The sequence below is a fragment of the Morone saxatilis genome, unplaced genomic scaffold (genome assembly GCF_004916995.1).
Source record: "Morone saxatilis isolate NCDOM2014 unplaced genomic scaffold, NCSU_SB_2.0 Contig23, whole genome shotgun sequence".
Lineage (NCBI taxonomy): Eukaryota > Metazoa > Chordata > Actinopteri > Moronidae > Morone > Morone saxatilis.
In genome coordinates this window covers 2,700,666-2,726,214 of record NW_023339796.1, presented here as the reverse complement: position 1 = coordinate 2,726,214, position 25,549 = coordinate 2,700,666, and the positions used below count along the sequence as shown (strand labels likewise).

The window sequence follows — 25,549 nt, the reverse complement described above, 5'->3', positions numbered from 1 at the left end:
ATAATAGTAAGATTATGTCCAGGCACATTTAACCGAACATACTTACCTAAAACTCTGTTCTTGACGACCTAAAAACTCTGTTCTTGACAGTCACATTGGCTCTTCACAGTGATCATACTTGTGACCCACTGGCTCTTAGCTGTTTTCTCTAACCCGTTGGTCACCCTGCCACTCTGTCATATCTTCAACAGGAGTACAGTATTCAGTGTAGGGATGTTTTCCCCTTTGGACCAAACCAGAGAAAATCAGCAGATCGACACACTTCACGGTTTATTGGTCAAGGTAAAGTGGAGGCTTCTGTTTCCACAGAGCAGCCGGTCATGAGACGGAGATGACTCACAGTCAGCTGTGAGCAGACCTCCTTAGGCATGATTCACTGCGGCCATCGTTGATTTTTTTTTTTTTCGGTAAATGGTTCTTTTATTACAGGTATACACACACGCACACAGAGCTGAAGAAGTGCATCCATGCATATGTAGGTGAACAGCTTTGTGCACAGTAAATGCATTTATGATATGCACCTGTACTAGAGCTCTACAGGATTAGCAGCTGCATCACAAATATATGGCAACATGGGAGTAAGACATTGAGTATTTTATGCACAAAATAATAGTCATACCTCCAGCCAGCTCATTCATTTTGTTGTCTGCTCTTTTCCCCTGCCACATACTTATTCACCTGTCATTTCAGACCCCCCCTTACCTGTCTCACATGTCCCTTATCAGCCCTACAGAATATATGGTGGCCTATTTCCATTCGTTCTCAGCCAGATTATCCAGTTTGCTTACACCCTAGCTTTCCAGCCTTTGTTCTGCCCATCTGATCCTAGCTGAATAAGAAAACTTTGCTGCACAGCTTTGCTGAACTACATTGACTTGCATTGCTCCTCGCTCTCTCGTTAAATAGAACCATCTTTTTGCTGTGTTATGCTGCAGTACGATTATTTTATTTCAGTTTGTTTATGAAATTCAACTGAAATCAGTTAAATGCTTCCACTTTGTTCTTTGGTTTGTTCTGTTGGTGTGGGGGTAAGGTCCTATTAGTACTGTTGGTCTCGGACCTGGATCTACTATTGCACCATGTCACCTGGCAACTCACTAGATTGGCCAATCAAATGCATGAAGGGTACCATACAGTACCATGTTGTATCATCATATTGGTCTTTTACTGCGGAGGTTCACCACCTCTTCCTTCCCCGGCCACCACTGGCACACAGGACCTTGATTGGATTAACACTTAAGGCCAGTCCATTACATCAACTACACCAATAAATGTATGGGGTTTATGGGCATATGCTAAATTATTCACTATCATGTATGAAGTAAATTATGAAATTAATCTGCATTAACTTGTTGGTCCCTCCCGGTTGAACCGATGTTACCTTCTATGTTCAGTGATTTTTATGTTGTATAACGCTATTTTAATTATCAGAAAATGTCTAATTTCACCCCAAAGTCAAAGAAAGAGCAGAACTCCATGTCTATTCTGTGCCACTGAGGTGGCTATGTTTAGGACTGCAGTACACAGTTTCTGCTGCTGCAGACCAATACATTATGGCTGCCCAAGGGCACATGTGGCTCACTCTTTTGTTAAAAGTAGCTATTGGCTGCTCAAAAAGTCGTAAGAGGTTGCCAGATGACATCACACGGTAATTAGCACATCAATATGTTTGCTACACCACTTCTGTTTTTCCCTTTCCCTAAGCTTGTAGCAGGCAGACTGTAAAGCACTGCATCAGACAAAAAAGTCATTCAGATCAGCATCAACTGCACCAGTGTGTCTTCAAAAGCTCTGGGACACACAGTGTTTCACAGCGTTTTCCTGATGGTTGAGAAAGCGGTTTGGGCCCTCACTTGTCGCTTTTAAGAAATTATGTCACTAGCAACAAACTTACACACGCTGCTTGTTACATCACTTAAAAGCTTTCCGTACTTGCCGAGCCATAGGCACTCATCCTCCCTGTACATTTATCTTTCTCTCTAGAGCCCTCATTTCCTCTCTCGCTCCGTTGGATCTCTGCTTTAGTGCTCCCCTGGGACGCTCAAACCCAGAATGCAACGCTCCAGCAAACGGTTAACATACTGTACTCAGGTCATCTGAACCTGGCCCCCATCTCTGAGATGAACAGATGACGTGTTCCTCAGATGGGATGAAGCAGAGTCATGACTCATCTAATGTACAGTTGATAGATGTGGGAAACACGGCAGAATTGACCTTTCTTTGTGTACATGTCTCGCCAGTGGAATTCTGGGTAAGTGCTATAGGCTCTCCCAGTATTGTGTTTCCACATTGTATATGGCCTGGCTGATTCAGTTGGTCAGAACGGTGCTAATTAAATTGTTTAAAATGCCCATGATGTGAGTCATCAGTCTGAGATATAAAACAAACCTCTGATTAAATGTCATGATTTGTTTTCCAGAAGTATTTTAGCAAACAATCTTCTTCGTCTTTTATTGAGTATAGATAATTAACTTTTTTGTGTACATTTGCTCTCCCCTCAAAAATGTTCTGTCTTGTAAACATGAACCCATGTCACTACTTGTTTTCTGTCTCCCATCTTCTTTAACCTTCCAGATTTGTAGATGTGCATCATGGTGTACAGCAGTCCTACCAGAGATAATGGCAAAATGAAATGAAACGTCTCAAAATATTATTTTCATCCAGTTACTTCTTGATGGGAAAGTTTGCCTGGTCAATCTGAAGTTAGTGAAAATGACAATTGCTGTGCAATCATTAATTGTGTTTGTGCTAGAGAGCGACAATCATGGAAAATAGAAGGTTTACAGTCAAAACAATTACTGAGCGTTTCTTCAACTTATCAACACTGAAAACTTGTGGGAGAAAACACAAGCAGTCCAACTGACCAATCACAGCAATGTTGCCAGATTGCCAGTTTTGTATTATGATTAATGAACCCTAAAAACATTTGGGCTACATTTTGTTTAGCCACTTTTTCCCATGAAAAAGTTGGGCTGTATTCCAATTCTGCTATTTGTCTTCTAACACTAGTATAAACCTGTTATCGAGAATGACAGAGCACTGAGTTCAATGGACATCCGCAATAGCTAAATAGGCTGCTTTTATGACAGTAATGCTGGTTTCTGGCTCCGATGATTGGGCTACTTGGTGTCCGTCAACTCTGGCATCAACTACACCTGTAGCCTCTGTTGTTATACGCAATAAAGCCTTAACTCCCAAGTATAAATAAAGCTTATCCCTCTTAGGATACCTACATAATATAACCTAACCTCTTAAAGGTCTAATGTGTAGGAATCAGTGGCATCTAGCGGTGCGACTGCAAATTGCAACGCCCTAGCTTCACCCTGCCCTTCCAAGTGCGAAGGAAGAAACCAGAGTTAAATGCTAAATGTTAAAATGAATGTGAACTTAGTAAGTCTATTCTGAGCCTCTATTTGGTTATGTTTTGAATATTGCTTTAGTCATGAGCACCAAGGCTTTTATTTTCAAGCAACCATGTAAACATCACTTAGGATCTGTGCTTCCCCTTACTCACTCATACGGAGAAAGCAGACTGAGTCTACTTTCTAATGTTCAGCCATGAGCTTCACATTCACTTAGTGTAACTACCTCGTCCTGCTGGACGGCTGGGAATTGAAAATCTTGTTCAAAAGCACTTTAAGGGCAGGTGTTGAAGAAGGGAATGTCTCAGTGAGTTTCCTCGGGATACAGAGCAGCATTCCCATCATATGTTTGCTCTTCTAAACACTGCGACTGTTAGACAGGAATCCATTCCCTTTAATGACCGAGGTCTTATGATTCTGATTCATCTGCAGCGCATCAAAACCCAAGATCACTGAGACATGTGATGTAATGAACCAATTACATTAACTGCTTGTTTTTGCTGCAGAGTCACTCCACAGACTCAATGTTGCTCATTGTGCCTGCTCTACGCTTCCATATACTGTACTTTTTTTCACTGTGAATATCTCTGCATTTTGATTAGATTCAAGTGACAGGCAGTTGGGGTGCCACGCACTGAATATGTTAGAAAAATCAACTCTTTCAGGCATCCAAATGGTAATCCCACCAAATGGCATGCATTTGCGAGGCGATCAATCAAAACGTAGACACAACAACATGCACAGCTTCTAAATCATTGTCATTTGTTATTATGCTATCTGACTATTCCTTTTCAAATGGCAACAACGAAACTTTTTTAGCCTAATTGCCGCCGTGGATTTCTAATCAGGCACCAGACACTGTTTGCAAATTAAGAACTGGCCACTATCTGCTGTGCAAAGAATTTTAGGACAGCTAATTAAAAGTGAGTGACCATTTTCTGGCATGGTTTCCAAATGCAGGATTTTAAACTGTGTGTTGGATGAGAAACAGCAATGGCTTGTTTTCTCTGCTTGATCCCTGACATTTTCTGTGCTTACACTTTTACAAAAGGACTCTGACTTTGTGGCCTATGTACAGTATAAGTACTTCAATGTTTATATCTATGCATGTCGTGTGCTGGCTGATTTTTTCAATATTAAAGTTGTGGTTTTGGATCCTGTTCAAAGATAAGATTTATAGCATCTACTTAGAACCATAGAATCTAAGAGAAAACACAATAAATAAAATGATGTGCATATAAAATGATCTTGCTCTGTCCCCTTGTTCTATATGATGTTCTCTTGCTCTTATATGATATAAAATGTTTCTGCACCAATATTGTTTGCTACTTGACTATAGTTCAAAAAATGCAATTCATTAAACTGACACATCCTCAAGTAGAAACATACAGTGTACAGAAGAGTGCATGAGATGTGCCAATACATAAAGAAGGCCTGAGCAGTACAGAGCAGTGCCGCTCTGTATCTGCATGCTGTTTATGCTTATTATTTTGTTGCTATGGATTCATCCTGTCACAGACCAGCTTCCCACATGCATTGCCACCAACATCAGTCACTGCTTCACGGCAACTGTGCTCATTCTATACAGTCGTATGACTCATGCTATCTCTGCATCAGAGTCAGGATGAGTTCTACTAACACAAACAAGAAATGTGCAAGAATTTGATTTGATGACTCTGGTTCAGAGACGCTCAACGCAGTGGAGCACAAAGAGTTTTAATGATGACAGAACAAAAGTGTCTTTTTAGAAATATTAGCTGATGAGTGAGTGTGTTGCATTCCTGAGGTGACTGTCATGAGTTTTAAATCAGAAACTCGAGTAAAAAAAAAACACTGTTGTAATAATACATGGATAAATAGAAGAGTAAATAATAGCAGCCTGAATTTTATGTTGTTTCGGGCATTATATGTAAACTGATATGTGTATAGCTAAATATAAAGCAAAATAAAAACAAAAGCCTCAAAGGGATCCTGCATCTGAATTAGAAAGTGGCTAACATGAGCTGTGTCCCAGTTCCATACTACACTTGGATTCAGTATAAAAGTCAGTATGCACACAAAATCTGCTTAAATTGCTGTGCACAATTGTTCCACATTATAATGCACAAAGAGACAGGAGGAGCTACACAACTGCAAAAAACTAAAATATATTGGTATTTTGAATATATATTTTTGGTGAAGAAAAAATCTTTATGAGGTTTGTGTCATTAGCCTTAGTGTGCTAAGTTGTTGAACCAGTGCAGGGGAAGTGATGAGTCTGATTATTTTCTCTTACTGAACAGTTAACAGGTCAGGCCCTTAAAGCCTGTTGCATCTAACTGCATGTTGCATATAAAAACCAGTCTGTAATAGTGAAGGTTCTGTATGTGCATTGATATAAATACTCTATTGTCTCCGTGCACTGCTGTTAAAAGGTCAGCAATGAATCATCAATGCTTTAGGGAAGCATGACTCTTCCCCTCTATTACTTATCATCTGTGTCACAACAGAGACCTGTCCATGTGCTCTCTGTCCCCGAACCCCATAGACTCATGACAAAATGTGATGCTGCTGAGTGCTGCAAATGTGCCCACAGCTGAGATCTCAACAAAAGAGACTCCGTTGTGGAGGCGCTCGACCGGGCCGATGGGTCAAACAATGGTGCTCTGTTCCAAATATGTTGTTTGTCACATCGCCTGCCTTTAACTCGTCAATGCCGCTGTTGTTCCGCTTGAATTCAACTTTATCCCACATCTTATGCAACTGGACATGTAGTTTTACTCACATGTACTGCATGTTAGGGGTTAGTAAGCTTAATAATAGCTCAGCATTAGTCATAATGTTTTGACTGATGGAGAGAGATTGAATAAGGCATTCTCCGCTGAACAGGCTGGCAACTGATAGAGAGCACAAATAAAACTAATTAAAGTGTTGTTTATCATATTGGCTGGAGGGAAGTGGGCCATTTAACACTCACTTAAAGTAAAAGCCTTACTATTTTACAGACTGGATTACCTGTACTTTAAAGCCAAGGAACTATTGAGATTTTTTCCAAAGCGGATATGACATTTTACAAATTAAGTTCTTATGTTAACAACATAATAAAGCCAGAAGCAGAACACGTATCGAGGACATAAATCTCTTCATATATCAACATGTAGGCCTATTACTTCTGATTAATATTCATGCTTCTTTGATCTTGGGGAGAAGGGAAGTGGGGTAGCACTAATCACCGCAGAGCAATGATCATCTACATTAAAAGGAGGGAAAGAGGCAAATACATGTCTGGAGGAGCGCCAGTGCTTATTTATAGCATGTCATTCTAGAGCTGTGAGAGATATACTTGGGATCTTGTATTAGAAGCTCTCACCGTGCACCATGGGTGGCCCGCGCTTTGCTGCCTCTTCTTTCCTGTTTCTAGAGGAAACAAGTAAACCGGCGGCGTGGTTTCATGATCTAATCGAGGATAGTAACCACGCTTTGGTGCAAAAGAAGTAAGCTGTCTTATGTAGAAAGAGAGAGCCACAGGTGATTGACACACCACACACACACACACATACATACACAGAAATGCACATTATCTCCAGCAGAACCTGCCCTGTGCCTGGAGCTGCAGCCACTATAATAACCTGCACAGCATTTTGTGAAAAAATCATCTTTATGGCAACTCTATTATAACTTAATAGCGTATTAAACTGTCTCCACTGTCACATGGAGACTCATAATAATCCTCATGGATCTCTGGGCAGCCATGAAAAGAAGTCTGTCTGATTTGTTTCATAGACTACTGAAATTGATCAGCTTTTTGACGATCCCCCGGAGTTTGAAGCCACCTCCACTATTATTGCCCCCCCTTGCTCTGCGCTTTATGGACGGCAGACACACTGAACCAACGTGAGTCTTTCTTTGCAGACTTTCCTCTTTTCTTACACTCAAGCCTTTAAGTCGCCAAGAGAAGAGACGTCCGTGTGTGTGTGTGTGATGAAATGACAACAGTGGAGTGTGCCTATTTAGAGACTGGAGCATAGCTCGAAGCCAGCCGGCGCTTCTCCTCCTGCGGCTGCCGCTGCTCCGGAGAAGATGAAGCTCACATTTGAATCAGTCGAACACTCTACTTCCTCGTTTCGGTGCGAGAGGATATATAGTGCTCTAAAAATAGCCCCGATCTGGCCCAATGGGAGCCGGAGACGCTCCGGACTGCGCGCCAACCACGGCTGACAGGATGAGTCGGCTCTGGCTCCGCATTGGCCCGGGGTGGTCTGGTAGGCGGGCGGTGCGCTCCTGCGAGCCCATTGGTGGAAGGGCCGAAACGTAATGTAATCACATGGGGGTGGGTTTGTCTGTAATTTTGAATCGGGGGGGAAGTTTACAGTGTGCTGACGGACTTTTAGAGAGTTCGGTGTTGTGCGCTCTCGGTGCGTCACACGCTCAGACCCTTCACTGGAAGCGCACGACTCCACACTTATTATACATGCAAATACAGCCCAGACTCCAGCTTCTCTCTGAACACAACAGGCTTCGTTTTTCTCACAAGCTTGAATTCGCTTCTACTTGTGGCTGCATCTTAGGAGTGAAATGGATGTCATCCCTATGTGTAGCATCTTCCAGGAGCTCCAGATTGTGCACGATACCGGATACTTTTCAGCTTTACCGTCTCTGGAAGAGTACTGGCAGCAGGTAACGAGTTCCCTCCATCCAATCCAAAACATACAGCCTGACAGATCGCCCCGTGCTCGTGTGCGCTCGTTGTGTTGTAGTGGAAGTGTGAGGAATGTGGGTAATTTCGGGAAACTTGCTTTCTCGGTGACAGCTGCGTGTGGACGTGCAAAGGTCCAAGTTGTTAATGTAACTCCAGGTTTGATTTCGTGCAACTGTTAACATGGATTTCCCTGTTAAAAGTGGCCTTGCATGCGTTCACAGGGGAAGTGATGCGAGTTCCCTGATTGACAGATCTCTTTAATATTCCTGGGGTATTTCCAAATGCTCTGTTAGTGTGCATGTGGCGCAGAATGGGGACTTTATTAGGTATCTTGTCATACTTTATAGTATTATTTTGATGTCTTTAAATAGCACTGTACAATATTCGTATGATAATTTTGAGGTGAATTTTGCTGTGTTTTTTTAGCTTTTAGCCCGCTTAGAGTTTTTTTCTGATGAGGTTTGCTGTTGAAAATATTGTAGTAGATATTTTGGGCTCATACTCGCGTACAGGCACATCGGCTGGAGTGATCAAATAAAAACACGCTGTGTTGCAGATTTAGCGGCTGAATGGCGAGCCGTGCGTCTTTGCGCGTATCTCCGCCTCTCTCTCTATCTCTCTCTCTCTCTCTCTCTCTGTCCCTCTCGCTCGCTCTTGCTCTCTGTCACACACACACAGAGATGAGAGAGTGACAGACTGACAGAGAAAGAGAGAGAGAGAGAGAGAGAGACTGATTTCTATTCCAATTTGGCTCGACAAAGCGGCCCCCTGGATGACAGAATACATCAGAGTTTTATACAGGAGAGGAAAAGGGGAAGCGAAAGTCGCTTCTTGCTCTGGATAGGAAATGAAATTGATTGAATTGGCAACACTGTGAAGTCTTCTTCTATCTCTCCGTCTATCACATCTCTTCGGGCTCCGGGCCAAGTCGCCCTCCCAGGCATTTAAAGCTCGCCTGGGATTTTTCCGCCACTGCTGACGAGAAACATTTGTCTTGAATGCATTCTCTCTCATTATCAAATTACTACGATGGTCCCACAATATTCCCATTTTAGACACAAAGTGTGTTTATGATAAGTTGTCATGGCCTTTTACTACACCAGGAATTAGAAAATTCTATTTGTTCCTGACTTAAAGTATGTAATTGACTGACACCACACCATGCTTAATGGACATTTAATCCATTATGGTGTTGCTATAGGATGTGTATAATATTGTTGTTGATGCTTGTCGTTTTACTTTTATTTTCATTCAGTGTTTCTATAAAATGTATCAAGGTTAGTCTGCAGACTTTATTTTGAGGTATTCCACTCATGTAGCTCTGTACATATGCTGTATTTTGCATATGCATCTGAGCTGTGTGCAGCCAAAGAGGGGAAAGAAAGCCTCATTATAATATTATTAGAGGCCTGGAGAGGTGAAACTCTTAAAAAGGTTTAAGAAAAGCCAGAAAAAGTCCTTTTATGGCTTTTTCTCCCCTTCTTCTTACCTCACTTGTTAACTATCTTGCAACCCTGAGCTGGGGATACCACAAGTCCATTCAGTTCTATTGTAATGCTGTTTGTCTGTAAATTGGCCTGCACTCGCTGGTTGCAGTGGGTTGAGGAAGTGCTATCTCACTTCCTTTTCAAAGAAAATAAACCCACAATCCACAGCGGCTCTTGCAGTATTCATGGCAGGCTTTTTATGGACCCCCGTGAACCAGACCTCCCTCCTCTCGGTCCCTGGTGTGCTATGTTATTTCTAGCGATGCCTCCGAATGCATTATTAAATCCACATTATGTTGAATAATTGATAGATTTAAAAGATCTACAAGCACTTCCCTAACCCAATGGGGGGCTCTGTAGCATATGTAAATTTCATGACCAACCCCAATACGCACCTACACGCACTCACTCACACACACAACCATGCAAGCGTTGGCCGGTAAGAGCACCTTGTTCTTGCATGCAAGAAGGAAATGTGGTGCTTGTAATCTTCCCTGATATGGCCTCAGAGGGCACCCTTAGAACGTACTTGACTATCCTCTGCATAGGACATTGTGTCTTGCCTCGTTCCTGCAGGCAGGACGGAAGCAGGGCCAGTGGTGTTACAGTGTCACAGCATTTCCCCCTCCTGCTGCTGCTGCTGCTAAGAATAAACACAGTGTATATACAAACGCCAGAGTTTGTGTTTCCCTTGAAAAGAAATCGAGTTTTTGGGTGTTTTGGGGTTTTTCCAGTTTAAGAGAGGCGTTGTGTTACAGGCCTCAGGCTGTGCACCCGTGAACTCACTGCTATCTTGTCTTCCCTCCACACAGACATGCCTCGAGCTGGAGAGATACCTCCAGAGCGAGCCCTACGTCTCAGCCACCGACCTCAAATTTGAGAGTCAGGAGGACCTGTGGAGCAAGCTGATGCTCGCCTGCGGGGACAAGTCAAGCGAGCCCGACCCAAAGATCCCCCACATCAAGGAGGAGGAAGACAATCAGGACAGCCAGCACCTCGACGCCGGCGGCTTCAACTCCGATGCCAGCAGCGAGGCCTCGGACAGCTCAGAGGAGCTCTCCCCTACCCTCGACTTCTCCTCCGGTTCTTTGACTGACATTCTGGGAGACGGTGGCGAAGACCTGGGCTCCGCCATCATCAGCACGCCGCCATCCTCACCTGAGCTGGGCAAGGAGGGCTCTGTCACCCAGGTGTGGAGTGGGATACAGACTGTTCTGCACTCACCTGGGAAAATAAGGACTGGGGGCATGGAGAGGACGCTGGAGAGGTCTGGGCTGACCAGCGGGGAGGCGTCACCTGACGGCAGGAGGCGGGTGCACAGGTGTCACTTCAATGGATGCAGGAAGGTGTACACCAAGAGCTCTCACCTCAAAGCACACCAGCGCACGCACACAGGTAAAGATGCTTGAGAGCGAGATGTTTTTATCACTGCCATGCAAATGTCATGAGTGTGAATGGGCTGATGGAGGGGGCGGGGGTGACACAGCCCTAACAGGTAATGACATCATGTTTTTAAACCATATTTTCCAAAGCAACACTAAATCACCTCATCTGAGGAGTGAAAACCTCTCGAAAGTGCGATTAAAATAAACCCGGGTGTTGATTTGCTGCTCAAAGTGCTGCAAAAAACTCCCACATACTTTGAATAGTTTGGCAGGAGGAATGCCCTCAACTGTGACCTAATTCACACAGAGGAACGTGACTTCATGCAGGGGGGAAGGGAGACATAGAGCGAGAGACGGGAGGAGGAGGGGGAGGGATGCTCTTTTGTGGCCGAGCAGCACCCAGAGGATGTGGATCCTGAAAACAAATCAACAGTTCTCAGATTTCACCATGGGAAAAGACTCAGAGTCTCTGGTTTGCATTCAAAGTCCAAAAGAAATTATGGGAATCTGACATTTGCGGTGTTTGGTCCGGGGGTTCAAATGTGAGCAGTTTCCTTTGTCACCTTTGACCTCTGCCAGGCTGTGCCTCCCATTAGCAGAGGAAGTCACATTCCTAGCATCCTCCTTCATGGTTAATGGCCTTTAGGACCATTAGGAACAGTCTCTATTTTTTCCTGCAGCTCTCCCCCATTACATAAGCCGTCTACTCGAGCAGCTCCTTAAAGCTGCATACCACAGCTCTCAAGACCCGCAAGGCACGAGGTTGTTTTTCTCCTCAACTTACAGTAGTCAGCCCAATCTGCTTAGCACCTACTTGTGCAGGATCATATTTTCTCTGAAATCAGCATTGTAAAACCTCTCGGATAAGTAAGATCTGTAAATATTGGCTGCATATTTGAGAAGTTGAATTTCAAAATGTCAGAATATTATAACAGACGTTTGATTGATGGCTGAAAATTACTACTAATGTGGCAGACGGCAAATAATTAAAGGGATAAGATTCAGTGGATAAGAAAGGTCTATTTGACAAAATCCTAGCATGTCTTTAGACTGGCTGCTAGTTATTTTAGAAGTATTGATGGGTTAACTCTTCACAAAACCTGCAGAAACCAGTTTGTTAAGCACAAACAATGGCTTAGCAGTCTTTCAACACTAGTGTCTTTTTCTAAGGATTTACACTTTTTTACAAAGAATGCACTTCCTTAAATGTTGACTCTTTTTTTCCCTTTTATTTGCAGGTGAGAAACCCTACAGGTGTTCATGGGAGGGCTGCGAGTGGCGCTTTGCACGAAGCGATGAGCTCACCAGACACTTTAGGAAGCACACTGGAGCAAAGCCATTCAAATGCAGTCACTGCGACAGGTGAGACTCAACGTTCATGATAGCTGACACATGACCTGGGTGACCTTCAATTGGTACAGAAATGGAAAAAGTCAGAATGTCAACAGTGCAAGCAGCCAAGCAAGAGTTTTTAAGAGGCAAAAATAATATTGTGCTGTGAATCATTGTTTGATTTCATGCATCTTTCAAAGGCCTTTCACAATATTAACTCCCAAACACCATAGTAAAGCTGCAATCCCCTTCCCTTTACCTTTGGTGCTAAGCACTCATTCACTTACAAAGCCCACCATGTACTTATGCAAATGAGTTTATCCAAATGACACTTCAGGTGGGGGGATGAATGAGGGTCAAGGATGGACTGATCAAATGGGGTCGAGGTCAAGGGGTTGGATGAAAAGAGAGATGAACAAACATTCGAATGTAGATGGGTGATGAGTAGAAGCCAAGGAGGTGATTTGATGAGAAGCGTAGGGAGTGAGACTGGGCGACATCTCAATGAGCCATTGTAGCTTTATGGTCCCCCATTTGGTCCTTGTAATGACAGGGAACTGGATGAGGGTGAAGCATGGGCTTTTCCCCTCAACCTACCACATTAATGTCATATCATACAGCCAAAGAGAAGAAAAGACAGTTAAGCTCAGGTCAACCTACTTGTCTGAGATATCAGAAATGTCTGACAGCTATTATATCGATTGGGCAAAAAGAACTACCAAAGTGCCAACAAACAGATGGCAAAATGGCTGCAAAGCCACCAGTTTTATGTAAATAAATACAATTTCAACAGTATTTATATTTTTATTGTGATAATGAAAAAAGAAAAAAGTTTGCTTAACTGGGTTCACTTCTTAATAAGCTGCTTCAATTATGTAATATATCAGAAGCAGCTCAATTAGGCCTAATTCCAGTTCTTTGTTGTGATTACAAGGAATAGGGCTGAACAAATAAACAAAAACATTTTCCATTCTTCCAACACACAGCTAAAGTTATAATAACTTTATTTTGTACACAGATAAATCAGACAAATAGCGTTTTGAACAGCAAATGTGAATAGTATATATGTGGATATAAGAAAACAGCAGTTATATGAAACCATTCTTAAACCCAACAGCTAAATCTTCTCTCTATTTTCCCTCCTCAGGTGTTTCTCCCGTTCTGACCACCTGGCGCTGCACATGAAGAGGCACATCTAAGATGGCCTCTGTGTTGAGAGCTCTGAGGGATGAATCTGGTTGATTGTCCTGACCTGTGGGGGATCAGCGAGGCCGGTGTGTCCTGGGAGCGTTAACATGGACACCGCCGTGTTCCAGTCAGTGGAAAAAGATGAAGCAATGCAGGCTATTATTTGCACCATACTTAGTGCCTCCAACACCTCGCTGTGGAGATTGCTCTTGAAAGGCTTTTATGGAGGAATGGGAGGGCGGGGAGAGACTTGAAGAAATGTTAGAGAAGGGGAAAAATCTGGACTGGAGAAGACGGGAAGAGACTCTTCTGTATGGTGTTCGACGCTTTTTTCCTGGAGGATTATGGGACTCCTGCAGGGGTGCCGTTCCTCCAATGACAGTATGTTTGCCTGTGCGCATGAGGACTGTGAGTGCCTGCGACTGGATGCCTGTGCTGGCTTTATGGAGCGGATGGAGCTTGCATTGTGGAACTGCGAGTGAATGACACAGAGGGGGTGACGTTGTGTGAGGGAGGTTTTTTGGTCTCACTTAGAATGAATGCAAGGGTTCTGTCTGTGCAGTTTGAGTCTGTTGGCTGTGGAGGGGAGTAAAGGGTTGTTTGGTGGAGCTGATTTGCTATAGAGCGCCCCCTTTCTGTCCGGAGGTGAAACTACAGCTCCCTATTCAAACATGGGAGGTCGTTTTGTTTAGTGCAGCTATTAAATGTGCAATGTATTATGTAGCCTGTCTCAAAACATACACGCTATAAAGCTCATTTTGTTGTCCATTGTGTAAGCTCTGTATCTAAAAAGAAAAAGAAAAAAAAAAAACAACGGTTATACACAAACAGTTATTGCCATTATAACACAAGTTGCATGGGATCTGGGGATGAGTTGCTCACCTGTTTGCTTATAGGACAACAAAATTCCATTCAAGAGCAGCTACCTTCATATTACTCAATATCATAGTATTGTACAAAACACATAAGGCAGTCTTTATTTTTTTTTTCTTAATAAGTTGGGGATACCACTATTGCTTGGCAACTGTCTTGATCATGGGATTTTTGTTCCTTTTTCTTCACTTGCTCTTCTTTTGTTCTATCTGTAAATGCACTGTTGACCTTACTGATGCCTTATGTAAGTGGCCTTGTCCTGTTAAATAGATCTCTCTCTCTCACACACACACACACACACACACACACACACACCAAACCGGGGTTGCGAATGCACTAGGCCATTAGTGAATTGCTTTATAAAGGCTCTGATCCATACAGTCGCACCTTTGCCCTTTTGTCTCGCGACAGACTCCTCTAAACTCCTTAAAAATAAAAAAGAACTATATATCAGCTTCATAATGACTGCCATTTTTACATCTCTGTGCATTATCTGTTCAATGTTATCATAACCTTATCAAAACTAAATCATATTCCCCAAAATCACGCCAAAATAATTGGTCTGAGACAGAATTGTGGAGCACTTGGAAAAGCAATTCAGTTTTGTAAAGATTTACTACTATGTAGTATAAAGTGGTGTAGATGCACTTCAGATCGACTGTAACTTGCTGTCAAAGGTACAGACTCTAGGAAATAATGTTCTCATGAAATGTGGCATGGTCAGCCACCAAGGCTGTGACAAATAAGAATTTACTACAAAGAAACCATTTACAGTATGCTGTACGGGCCATTTATGTCTGCAGACATGTCAAAAGCTTACAGTCTTTAAAGAAAAGGATGTGTCCTTTAGAATAATGACGACATTCTCAACAATGAGTCTGTTTTGTTGTATGTTTTGGTAAGTCTTGCCCTCAGGGTGAGTCAGTATCTTTACTCAGACCTGGTTTAAATAACCTGTGATCTGACTAAACGGTACCAAAAACCGGTCTCACCAGTTCAGCTGAGCTGTGCTGCAGGTCTAGAGGTATCTGTCTGCATCTGCAGGTGAACTGAGATGAGACCAGGACCAGATGTATGTCTGTACCAACTTCACTATATGCATGTTTTAACTTAAGTTACTGTACATGACTTCAACGCACTCCTCCGTGGGTTGACAAAATTCTCTGATCTTTCAAGTTTATAGAAATCCCTTCAGTTTCACAATTGGATAGACTCCATCACAATTTTCCCTATTTCTAGAAAACATGTGGGAGCCACTGTTTTTTTTACTGGATATATGTTTTGTTGAAAAGTAAGACATATGGAAGTGTTGAAAAAGAACTTGTCTGCTTTCAGGATATGGCTGGTTTAAGTGGTCATAAAACTTGTTGTAACTCAACACCTGTACAGGTGAACCTGGTCAACGTTAAAGAAAGTCCATACACTGAGAAATGTCAAAAATGCAAAGATGTGTACATTGTAAACTAAGAGAATTTTGTAAGGAAGCTTCTATTTTGAAAGGGTATGGGACCAAAAACAAGTGCAGTGTGTTGTTTCTAAAGATTAACCAATAAAGACAAGAGGCTGAAGAATTATTGTAAAATAGACACACTCCATTCTTGTTCATATGCTTCTGTAACATCTTTGTTTATGATTTGATTGGAGAAATGTAGAGCAAATGTATGTTTAAAAAGGCATCAATTGCGTATACACATGTGGCCTATCATCTTTTAAGAAAACAACAACGAAAAAAACTACTTTTCAGACGTGAATTGTTCTGGACACTTGAATTGTCATAATTTTGCATTCTGGTGTCCATTAAGTATTGAGTTTTTTATTTGCCATGTGATTTTTTTCTTAACTTCTCAAAGACCTCCGAAGACACCCTATCTTTAGCTAGAGAATCTTTATTGGATAAACATGGAGATAAAATATGAGGCTCTATTTTTGTTTGTTTTATGGCATAACAAGATTTTTTCATTTGGAATTGTTTTGTAAAATAGTTTCTGTATGAATGTATTTTTTATTGGAAAATCGATAAAAAGAATTTATTGGATCTATATGTGTTTTTTGTTTTCTTTCTCCTGCAGCCCTCCCAGGACACAGTTGACAAGGAAGTCTCTGTTTATGGGATACTCAGTAGATTCCCAAAGGAGAAATTATCTCTGTTACCCCCCTTTCAATATCACAATATCTTAGTCAGTCTCTTAGTACTTTCCAACTTCCTTACACCTGTCTGTGGCTCTCAGCCTCAAACCCACCGATTCCTTCTCAGAAAAGTTGAAAATATATAGATGATCTTTTTAAAAAGGCTCAGTAAGTTCCAAAGTGAGCTGGTCACTTTAGTTTTTAGTTAACATTACTCAAACAGGAGTAAACTGTGCATTAGTTGGGGACTATTTTCAGTGGTGAATTGATCCACATTTGGTGCTCTGGTTAGTATTTGGGGCAGCGGGACGGAGTAAAAATAAACAACAATGTGTGTGTTCATAGCAATGAAGGAACACCCAGTACAACAGTGTGGCTCACTGTTGTGTTTGGAATAGTTTTTGGACATAGAGATCTATGGTACATTGGATGAAGTTGTAAGAACAAGATTGGATACACAGACTTGTTTGTAGGAACATTCATTGTTGTTTTGGTCTTTTCATGAGATTTGTTGATGATGTGAAAAGTAAAGAATACCACCAGACTTATCCTTTAATTGCTACAATGGGAACATTGCAACAACACTAAGGAGAAATCCAGTGGGGGCAGAAACACAAGCAGTCAGATCACACAGGTTTCAGACAAATCCCAGATTACACAAACCTTTTTGAAAGAGAAAACAAAGACAAACTGTCCGTCACAGCTTGGAGCTCATCCTCTCTGACCCATCATACTTACTGTAGTTGTTATTTCACAGTGTTCCCAGATCTCAGTAGTTCATTTGCTGATTAAAGTGTTACCCTGACCGATAAAAATGATAGCCAAAGCTGAGAAAATAAGACCCAAGTTGTAATAAACTGAAATTATCCTTCAAATGCAGTCATCTCATGATCCAATACTCCCTTTAAAAGCAGCTGGGATACTTAAGGCACATAAAATGAAAATGAGAATATTCTGTTTATTCTTACAGATATATATTCACAATCAGGGTGATGAGATGGAAAGCTCACCCCAAGTTCGACTTGAGAGCAACGATGTGAGCTGGTTGGTGGAATGTGCACAGTGAGGACAATCTGTTCCCCCTGCTCCAGCCAAGAGTGCTGAGTTTTCATCTTACTCTCCAAGAAATTTATGCAAATGAAGTTGTGCCGCAAACAAATCCCTGATAAGAGCTCTGCACACTACACAGACAAATAGCCTCTTCATCTCCGATTGCAAGCACAAAGTGCCTCAGCTTTAACACTGCGCTAGCGAGTCAGCCACGCTCCGTGCCCCAAAGCCCCTTAATAATTGAAGCACTCCCAAGAGTTTTTCTTTTCTTTTCAAAGATACATTTATTGGTATTTTAATTCAAATTACCAGAGCTAAAAACTGTGCAATATAATAAAATAAACATGTAAAGGAAGGTTATAAGGAAGACTACAAAAAAATGATACAGACCAGTCATATTTCTTCAATCTGACTGTGGATAGAAACCATGTCATTCCCTGAGTAAACTTCCTAGTAACAAGAAGTCTTCCAGCAATGACTGCACTTGCTCTAAAACTAAACTTATTATGCTGTCTTTCGATGGATCTCATATACCCTGCAATAATTTGGGGTTAGCTGGTGTTTCCAAGTATTGGATAATTCTCAATTTGCCTTGCCACACTGTCAATTATTTTGTGGACACAATAACATTTCTATCAATTAAATGTGCATGACCGTGACAGACTAAAACTGGTCGTATTTTTTTCCTCCAAAGCTATTAGGCCTCCCACTGTGAGCACAATTAGACACAAGCATGGTACTCTGGTTTGGACAATTTAGTGGTAAAAGTGGATCCCTTTTCCTACAGAGAACCTGTATATGGGTGCTTTTTGGGAAGGATATATGACAAGTGTGAGTGAAGAAATACTCCCCATCCCACTTTCTTATCTTTATTACTTGTTAATGTTTAGTGAGGGATAGTTACACCAGAGTTGTTGTAGTAGGTAGCTTTGTCAAGATATACTTTTTTTAGATGTACCTTTCAACACTCAATAGAGTATTTCTAGACCTTATATTTTTATTTTAAGAACCATCAGACTAATAGTTGTGGTCACAGCTAGAGGCAGAGTGCAGACGGAGTGCATGCAATGCACAATATCTGCAAAGCCTGGCAGGTATCAGAGCTGACATTGTGATCATTTGTTTACACACATTAATTATTTGAACCCCAAAAAGCATTATATTCTATTTAAACCACTTTACACACTGCTAGAGATGCCATTCTGGTGAAGAAATAGAAATACTTAAATATTTAAATAGTTTTATTATATTAAACTTGTTTTGTTTTCACCTATAAACCATCTAATTTAAAGATATTTGTTATTATTAATATAATGCAACTCTTCCCTAGGTCATTTTAACCCTCACATTCCAAAAAAAAAAAAACCAATGAGCTCAGTATCCTATGGATCTGACTGACCAAACTAGTCAAAACAACCTGTAACCCCAGATCCTACTGCCACAATAACTAAACTCCAGTCCCTCTATCAGTCTAAACTGAGGGAATTAGTAGTAATTCAAGGACACATTTATTTCAGGGTGTAAATATATTCATTTCAGAGTAGGATTTTGTGCAACTGTACCCTTGACACCCTGGCTTTGGTAGAAATGTTTTCATTTATCTATACCATTTTAAAGCACCTGTATCGTAGTAATACAGTTATCCCGGGGCAGCGGGCAGGGGGACTCAAAGCCCCAACCTTGGCAGGGTGAAGGCTTTGCTCTTCTCATTTGAATCGAAGCTTTAGCAAAGTGTATTCAGAGCATGTATTCCTATTCAGAGCTATCAGTGAAATGAATGAGGACATTCAAGGTCGACCAGGAGAACAAGATCCACCCCAGAGCCAGGTTTCACCAGATGCACATATGTATATACACACACATAGACACACACACTCCTCCCCCTCCTCAGAGCTCGTATGTCCTGTAGCACTGGTGGGGGTAGCTTGTTAAACCAGAAGGAAAGTGGAGGTCAGCGACCCCACATCAAGATGGTAGTCCGTCAAGTCTTTGTCACCTGGGAACCTTCCAGCAGGTTTTCATTCATATCCAGCCACAAAAAGCTGAGACTGAGAGCTGAACATTTTACAGATTCACCAATACGACATATTGCACGTTTTGTTGGTCTCCAGTGGTTTATAATGCTCCATTTACATTTGAGTAATTAGCTGATGTTCTGTCAGTGACTTGATGAATGAATAGTTTAACCTTTAAGATTATAAGTAAATATAACTATATATCTAGTTCTGATTGTATTTGCTCCCAGAGAACATCCATTCTGCTTAAGTGTCTAAGTATCTACTTCCAGACATGCTACCTGGACAGGAAAGGGATGCTGTGCTGTGTTTCTGCCCAGCAAGCATTTGCCTGACAGCGTCTTACAGGAATGGGCCGAATTCAACATGATCCAGTTCTGTACAAACAGAGCAGCTAAAGCTTCAACTTTGTAACCGTTCATCTGGTGTTTTTTTCTCCCCGATACTGATTCTGATACCTGAACTTTGCGTATCAACTGATACTGAATATCAATACAATACTGTATCCTACTAACCCTGTCTGATTGCTATCATTGTGGTATAGCCTGGCTCAAGATAAACCCTTTGTAAAGCACAAACAAATACATACAAACGAATGCCATAGAACTTTCTATTGTTATCTAGTTTGACAGTCAGTCAAATTGCTGACATTTAGCAAGCTCTGGCTAATGTTACACTGCTGGAAATCAACTCCTCTCGCCATTCTAACACAGTAGCTACGAGAGCCCAGTGGCACATGACCCTGCCCTACTCTGACTCTGATCGGCTGGTACTAGTTGCCTTCATTGATTTGGATTGGTTAGGTTTATAAAAGAGGAGTGACACTGGTTAGGGTTAGGGTAAGAATGTCAAGGTAAGCCAATCAGAGTCAGTGTAGAGCAGGTTATGACCTGCCATCCTGGAAAAAAAGGCAAACAGGGTGCTGATGGGAAGTAGCAGGGTCTCATTTCAAGGCTAATAAATGATGTGATATTGGATCAGTGCATAGACTCACATTCGCCGATGACCAATACAGCTTAAAATGCTAGTATGATGCTCATACTGGTATTGGTATCGGAACAGCCCCAGTTTTTAGTGACTTATATATTATTACTCATATAAGCATATTATATCTGCCATCCTAAAACTACTTGTTGAAGGTTAAACAAACCATTGTTTCTTGGAATGTGATGTACACCAGGTTTTATGTTAAGATTTTTACTTTTATGTGGCCATTTTATGAATGTGTTTACATACGTACAACGTAATAAGGTTTTATGTTTTATTATGAGTTTTATGATTCTGTAGGTGTTTGATCCAGTACCTGTTAAAGCTTTTTTGGATGTGTGCTTCCCATTCTGTATGTCCCTATTTTATATTCTACTTGGCGACTAGATTAATTTTCCTTTGTAGGAAATAAAATTGCATTTAAAGTTTTAGTCACAAAAACTGCCATTGACTGTTGATGGGAAACGGGAAAGAGACTATGGTGTCTGGTGTCAACGTTAGATGGTTTATACAATCTATTTAATGGCAAACTGTCACTATGTCACTTCTTGCCTGTGGATGGGTAAAAAAAAGACTAATTTCTCCTTTTGGCATCAACAGAAATAATGAATTGATCAGAAATGTAATACATATTGGTTGACTTGTGAAATGAAACCCTTCTTTAGTGACATTGGGGGGGTTCATTCTCCCTTCATTGTTCTGAGAAATGGATAGCTTTTCCAACCCATATATACACAGACAGTGATGAAGAGGTCTGGACGTTTGAGGGGGCTGGGGCTCTGGCCAGACTCTGGGTTCAGTGCCTGATGGATGGGCATTCCTCAGCCTTCCTCCCCCTCTACACCCCCACTCATTTTCCCCTTCCCCTACTCTCTCCTCCCTTAGGTGATGAACAAGCTCATTACTATGGCGTACTGATAAAAGGAGGCCATTATCTTTTCACAGCGCACTTTGAACTTTGACAAAGGAATCTATATTCCCTCCCTGTCTCCAGCTTCTGGTTATGTAATGCAGCCATCGGTGGCTCACTGCCAATGTTTTCAGTGCTCCCCACGCTGAAATCTTCTCCAAGATACTGTCACGGCCACATACAAAGAATTCTAGCTTGTCAGTGAACCAAGTCTATCTCTATTTCTATCCTGCCATGATGCTTCTGTCAACAGTGGGGAAGTCTGTCACCGTTGGTATTAAGAAAGACGAGTAGCATTACTTTCTTTATTTTCTTTAGCTTTACTTTCTTGGTTCGAACCCACTGGCTGGCTATGGTTGGGGAGTTTGTGAGTAGTGAAGTGAAAACTGTATTTCTTTAATAATTGGTAAATTGTTCATGCTAACAAGTACAGTAGTCTACTGGCACAGGAAATTCTATTTTCCCTTTAACCTACTTTTATCTTTACTTTTCTGCATTTATTTATTCAAACACACCAAAGCTCTGGCTATTCTATGATAATCTGCTATTTTAAATTGCTGAACATTTGCAGTAGTTATGAACAACTGACTTTGAAGCAGCAGCTTTTTAAACTGTTGTTTAGCTTGTTGCTTGCTAACAACTTCACAAAGTAGTTTTTCCAATTTGTTACAGTGGCCTGTATTTTGTAACCAATATGATAAAAGTAAACTGTACTACACACTAACCTCTTGAATGATCAGTCACACAGGAACAGTAGTGTTGGCAAATACTGCAACAGGTTTTTAATGCTATGTGTACAGTACAAAATCTTCATATTTCAAGTTAGTCTACAAACTACATTCTCTAGAATCTATTTTTGGAACTGGACATTTTGGTCAACGTTGAGATTCCCTTTACAAAAGAGCCACAGTGTGTCTGAATGATAACAAAAACAGATAAACCTCAAATGATCCATGCCAGAGAGTAACAGGTTTACACAATGATAAAGATGGGTATACACTCCAAAGGCAATCTACTATTTCATGCAGCTGTCTGTCAAATTATCATATTCCACAGGTTGTGATCCTTGCTGTAGTGAAGTATATTCTTCAGTGACAAAGGGACCTTGTTGACATTCATTTTGTCAACACCAACAGTATTCATCACATTGAACACCAACCAACAACAAACGCAACACGTTTGACTGCAAACAAAATGAATCACGAGTTGACACTGAAAATGTTCCGATATGAGAGATCTAGCTTTAAAAAAAGAAAACCTCCTTTTATCAGAAGGCACATTATATTGCTCTCAACTAAGAAATTGAAATCCCAGTTTTATTAAAACGATGTATACGTTTCTTTAACTTTAATTTTGGCAGCGTACTTATGGTTTTCTAAATAAAAAACGGGTATTTAGCTTTTCTCCAAAAAAGACATTCACCTCTTGAAAAATGTAATACTGCCAAAATACGTTTGCCAGGAAGTTAATTTGTGAAGAAAAAACGACTGGGAGCTATTCTTTGCCTACAGAATATGAAAACCCCTGAGGACACAAACATGTAAATGTTTTAAGAATGGGGCGATGAACTGAAAATAGCATTTTTCTTTTAAACAGTGTACATGCAGTAGTATTTTGGCAACAGAGTGTGTCCCTGAAGCCAGAGCAGTTGCTCGGACTCCATTTGGCAGCAGGGTGCTGTAGTGTCCTTAAAGTAACCTTGAGTCTCTTTGAGCAAGACAATCAGTTCTTTCAGTTTATTCAACGTAACAGTCACTATAGCATTGTATTGTATTAGTTTCAGCACCACAACTTTTTTTCTCAGAAGTGACACAATAAATCACTCTTCAACCTTCAACAAGAGACAACAAAGTAAAAGCATTGCCACCTATTAGAGCCCTGCTGGTAGCATAGTTAAGTTTTAGTCATTAAAAATCATGTATCTAGAGTGCTGTCCTTTGCTGCCTTTGTTTGATGTTAAGTTCTGGTGTTAAAGACAATAAGAAAAGTGCAGATTATCACCTGTTAATTTAAAATTTTAATTAATTCATTTATTTATTTAAAAAAGAAACTTGCTGGACTTCCTGCCAGGCTGCATGTGGCAGCAAAGAGCTCCACCAATCAGATGCTCAGGGCAGCCTTTATGCTGCCTGAGAGCCAAAAAATTGGCAAATATTGCCAATGGAAGGCGACGCACATGAGTTTTTGTGCATTTTCATCAAGTCAGAGCTCAGTGAGTCAATCCAGCTATAAAACTGTAAAAGTTAGGGGACAAAAGTGAGTTTGACGGAAGTGGGGGCCATGTACACCCCATCCCCTGTTGAAACGACACCTTTGGGGCCTTTAACTCCTCCACTCTGAGCTCAGGTGAGAGTCACTGCAAGTCTGAATATAGAAAAATTGAAAACACAACACCCTGTGAGTCTTCATCAAGGTCACAGCAACTTTTCTCTCCTCTTTCACAAAAAATCCATAAACACACCCCAAACTACCCCACACACACACATAAAGAAAAAACTTGCTCACACACACTCACACCTCTTTCCCTGAAGGTTTGTGAAGCCCTGTTTGAATTCACCTATCACCATGACAACTACTCTCTCTTTACCGGCTGTGCCCGTGGGAGGTTTTTGCCCAGCCTTTTCTAATTTCACACTGTGTGGATATCTCCATTCAGTAATTACAATCCCATCCATTCTCATTTTCCCTGTCCAGACAATGTGCCCTGGATATACACACAAAAAAATATCTCTTCTCTGTACTCTGTACACGCATAGACACACACTAACCTTGCACGAACACACACCAGTGTAGACCCCCTGCATTCTCTGACACATACAGAAACAGAGGGAGTGTGTGTTTGCGAGTGTGTGAGAAAGAGATAGATGGAGAGAGACAGATGTGAACTGTCACGACTCCCAATTCACCAACGCACACAATCCCATACGAGCACATCACTCTCAAAATCCAATTACAAGCCTGTAAAGTTGGGCTCATTGTTAAAAAGTTAATAATTGCAAAATAATAGCAACTCAAATCAATATGATTTGTCTTGCATAGGCCACGACAGATAACCAGTAAGAGTAGATATAGAAATAACTCAGTGAACACGAAAAAGTGTCCTCATATAGGACGTACACAGTCTTATTTAGGAATATATATCAAAAATAAACTTAGATTTAAGATGTAGACACAGAGTCCCATTACATGACAGAGTTTAGGTAATAATAATGCTTACACTAATGCTCAGTTGACATTCATTGTACTTAAGTGGTGCACATTTACATAATTAAATTGCTAAAAGCTAAGGGATACACCTGGGCAGTTACCCATGTTGCCTGGCTGGTAATCAAGCCTGGCTGACAACCAATCAGAAACATGCATTTGTGGCGGCCCTAGACCTTGAGACAGTGGCTGCGTTTCATTAGTAGTTCCACTTCCCCTCGTTCACTTACCCTCAGCCCTTGGTATGACGTAACAGCATACGTCGCACGGAGGCCACTTGGGGCTAGCAATAAATCCACGATTTTCCCCTATTTTAGTAAACATAAACCTCAAGTTTGAAAATTTTGAAATACTCATTCTGATACTCCATAACCAATGCTTCCTAATTGCTAAACACAAAAGGTGGGCCGGATAGATAGAGATAAGATAATTCCTTTTATTTATCCCTAAGGAACATTTATTTTGACACAAGCAGCAATAGGGCATAGCAGCGCAAAAAACAGAACATAAGAATATTCACGTAAAATATGTCTATTATTATTAATATAGAAGATATATAATATTAAATGATATAGTAGTGATATCTACTATTTGTTTTCAAGTAGGACATGGAGTCAAAATAATGAGCAGAAATTAAACTTGACTAAAACTAAAACTAAAACTTGAACTAAAACTAAATACTAATGGAAAATTAAATATAATGTGCAAAGGTTGATGCGATTTGTAGTAGGATTCTAAACCGTCTTTATCTGCGAGGATCTGTGGGAACTGGGAGCTGTGGCGTTGTGGATCTGATGGCAGATGGTACAAAGAGCTCCAAAACGCGCTTGAGGCTCGGTTGGTCAGTCTGTAGCTGGAAAGTGTCTGAGCCACCTCAGCTCAGTGTAGAGGGGATGACGGGTGTCCATGTTGCTTCGCTCCCTCTTCATCTCTTCTCAGTCACAGCCTCGC

The 25,549-nt window shown here is 41.2% G+C and overlaps 1 protein-coding gene across 1 annotated transcript; it reads left to right on the top strand.

Moving 5' to 3' along the window:
• Window positions 1-7,701: 7,701 nt before the first annotated feature.
• LOC118334574 (Krueppel-like factor 6) lies at window positions 7,702-16,340 on the top strand. Its single transcript, XM_035670517.1, has 4 exons — window positions 7,702-8,018; window positions 10,340-10,922; window positions 12,151-12,274; window positions 13,392-16,340. Exons 1-4 carry the CDS (start codon window positions 7,917-7,919, stop codon window positions 13,441-13,443), a joined length of 861 nt encoding a protein of 286 aa, XP_035526410.1. The 5' UTR covers window positions 7,702-7,916; the 3' UTR covers window positions 13,444-16,340.
• The last annotated feature ends 9,209 nt before the right edge of the window (window positions 16,341-25,549 follow it).

Excerpts from the sequence above, each read along its gene's own strand:
- LOC118334574 (XM_035670517.1), top strand. The coding sequence starts at position 7,917 with ATGGATGTCATCCCTATGTGTAGCATCTTCCAGGAGCTCCAGATTGTG. Across the intron at positions 10,923-12,150 it reads ACACCAGCGCACGCACACAG|GTGAGAAACCCTACAGGTGT; the intron begins GTAAAGATGCTT and ends TTTTATTTGCAG. Across the intron at positions 12,275-13,391 it reads AAATGCAGTCACTGCGACAG|GTGTTTCTCCCGTTCTGACC; the intron begins GTGAGACTCAAC and ends TTCCCTCCTCAG.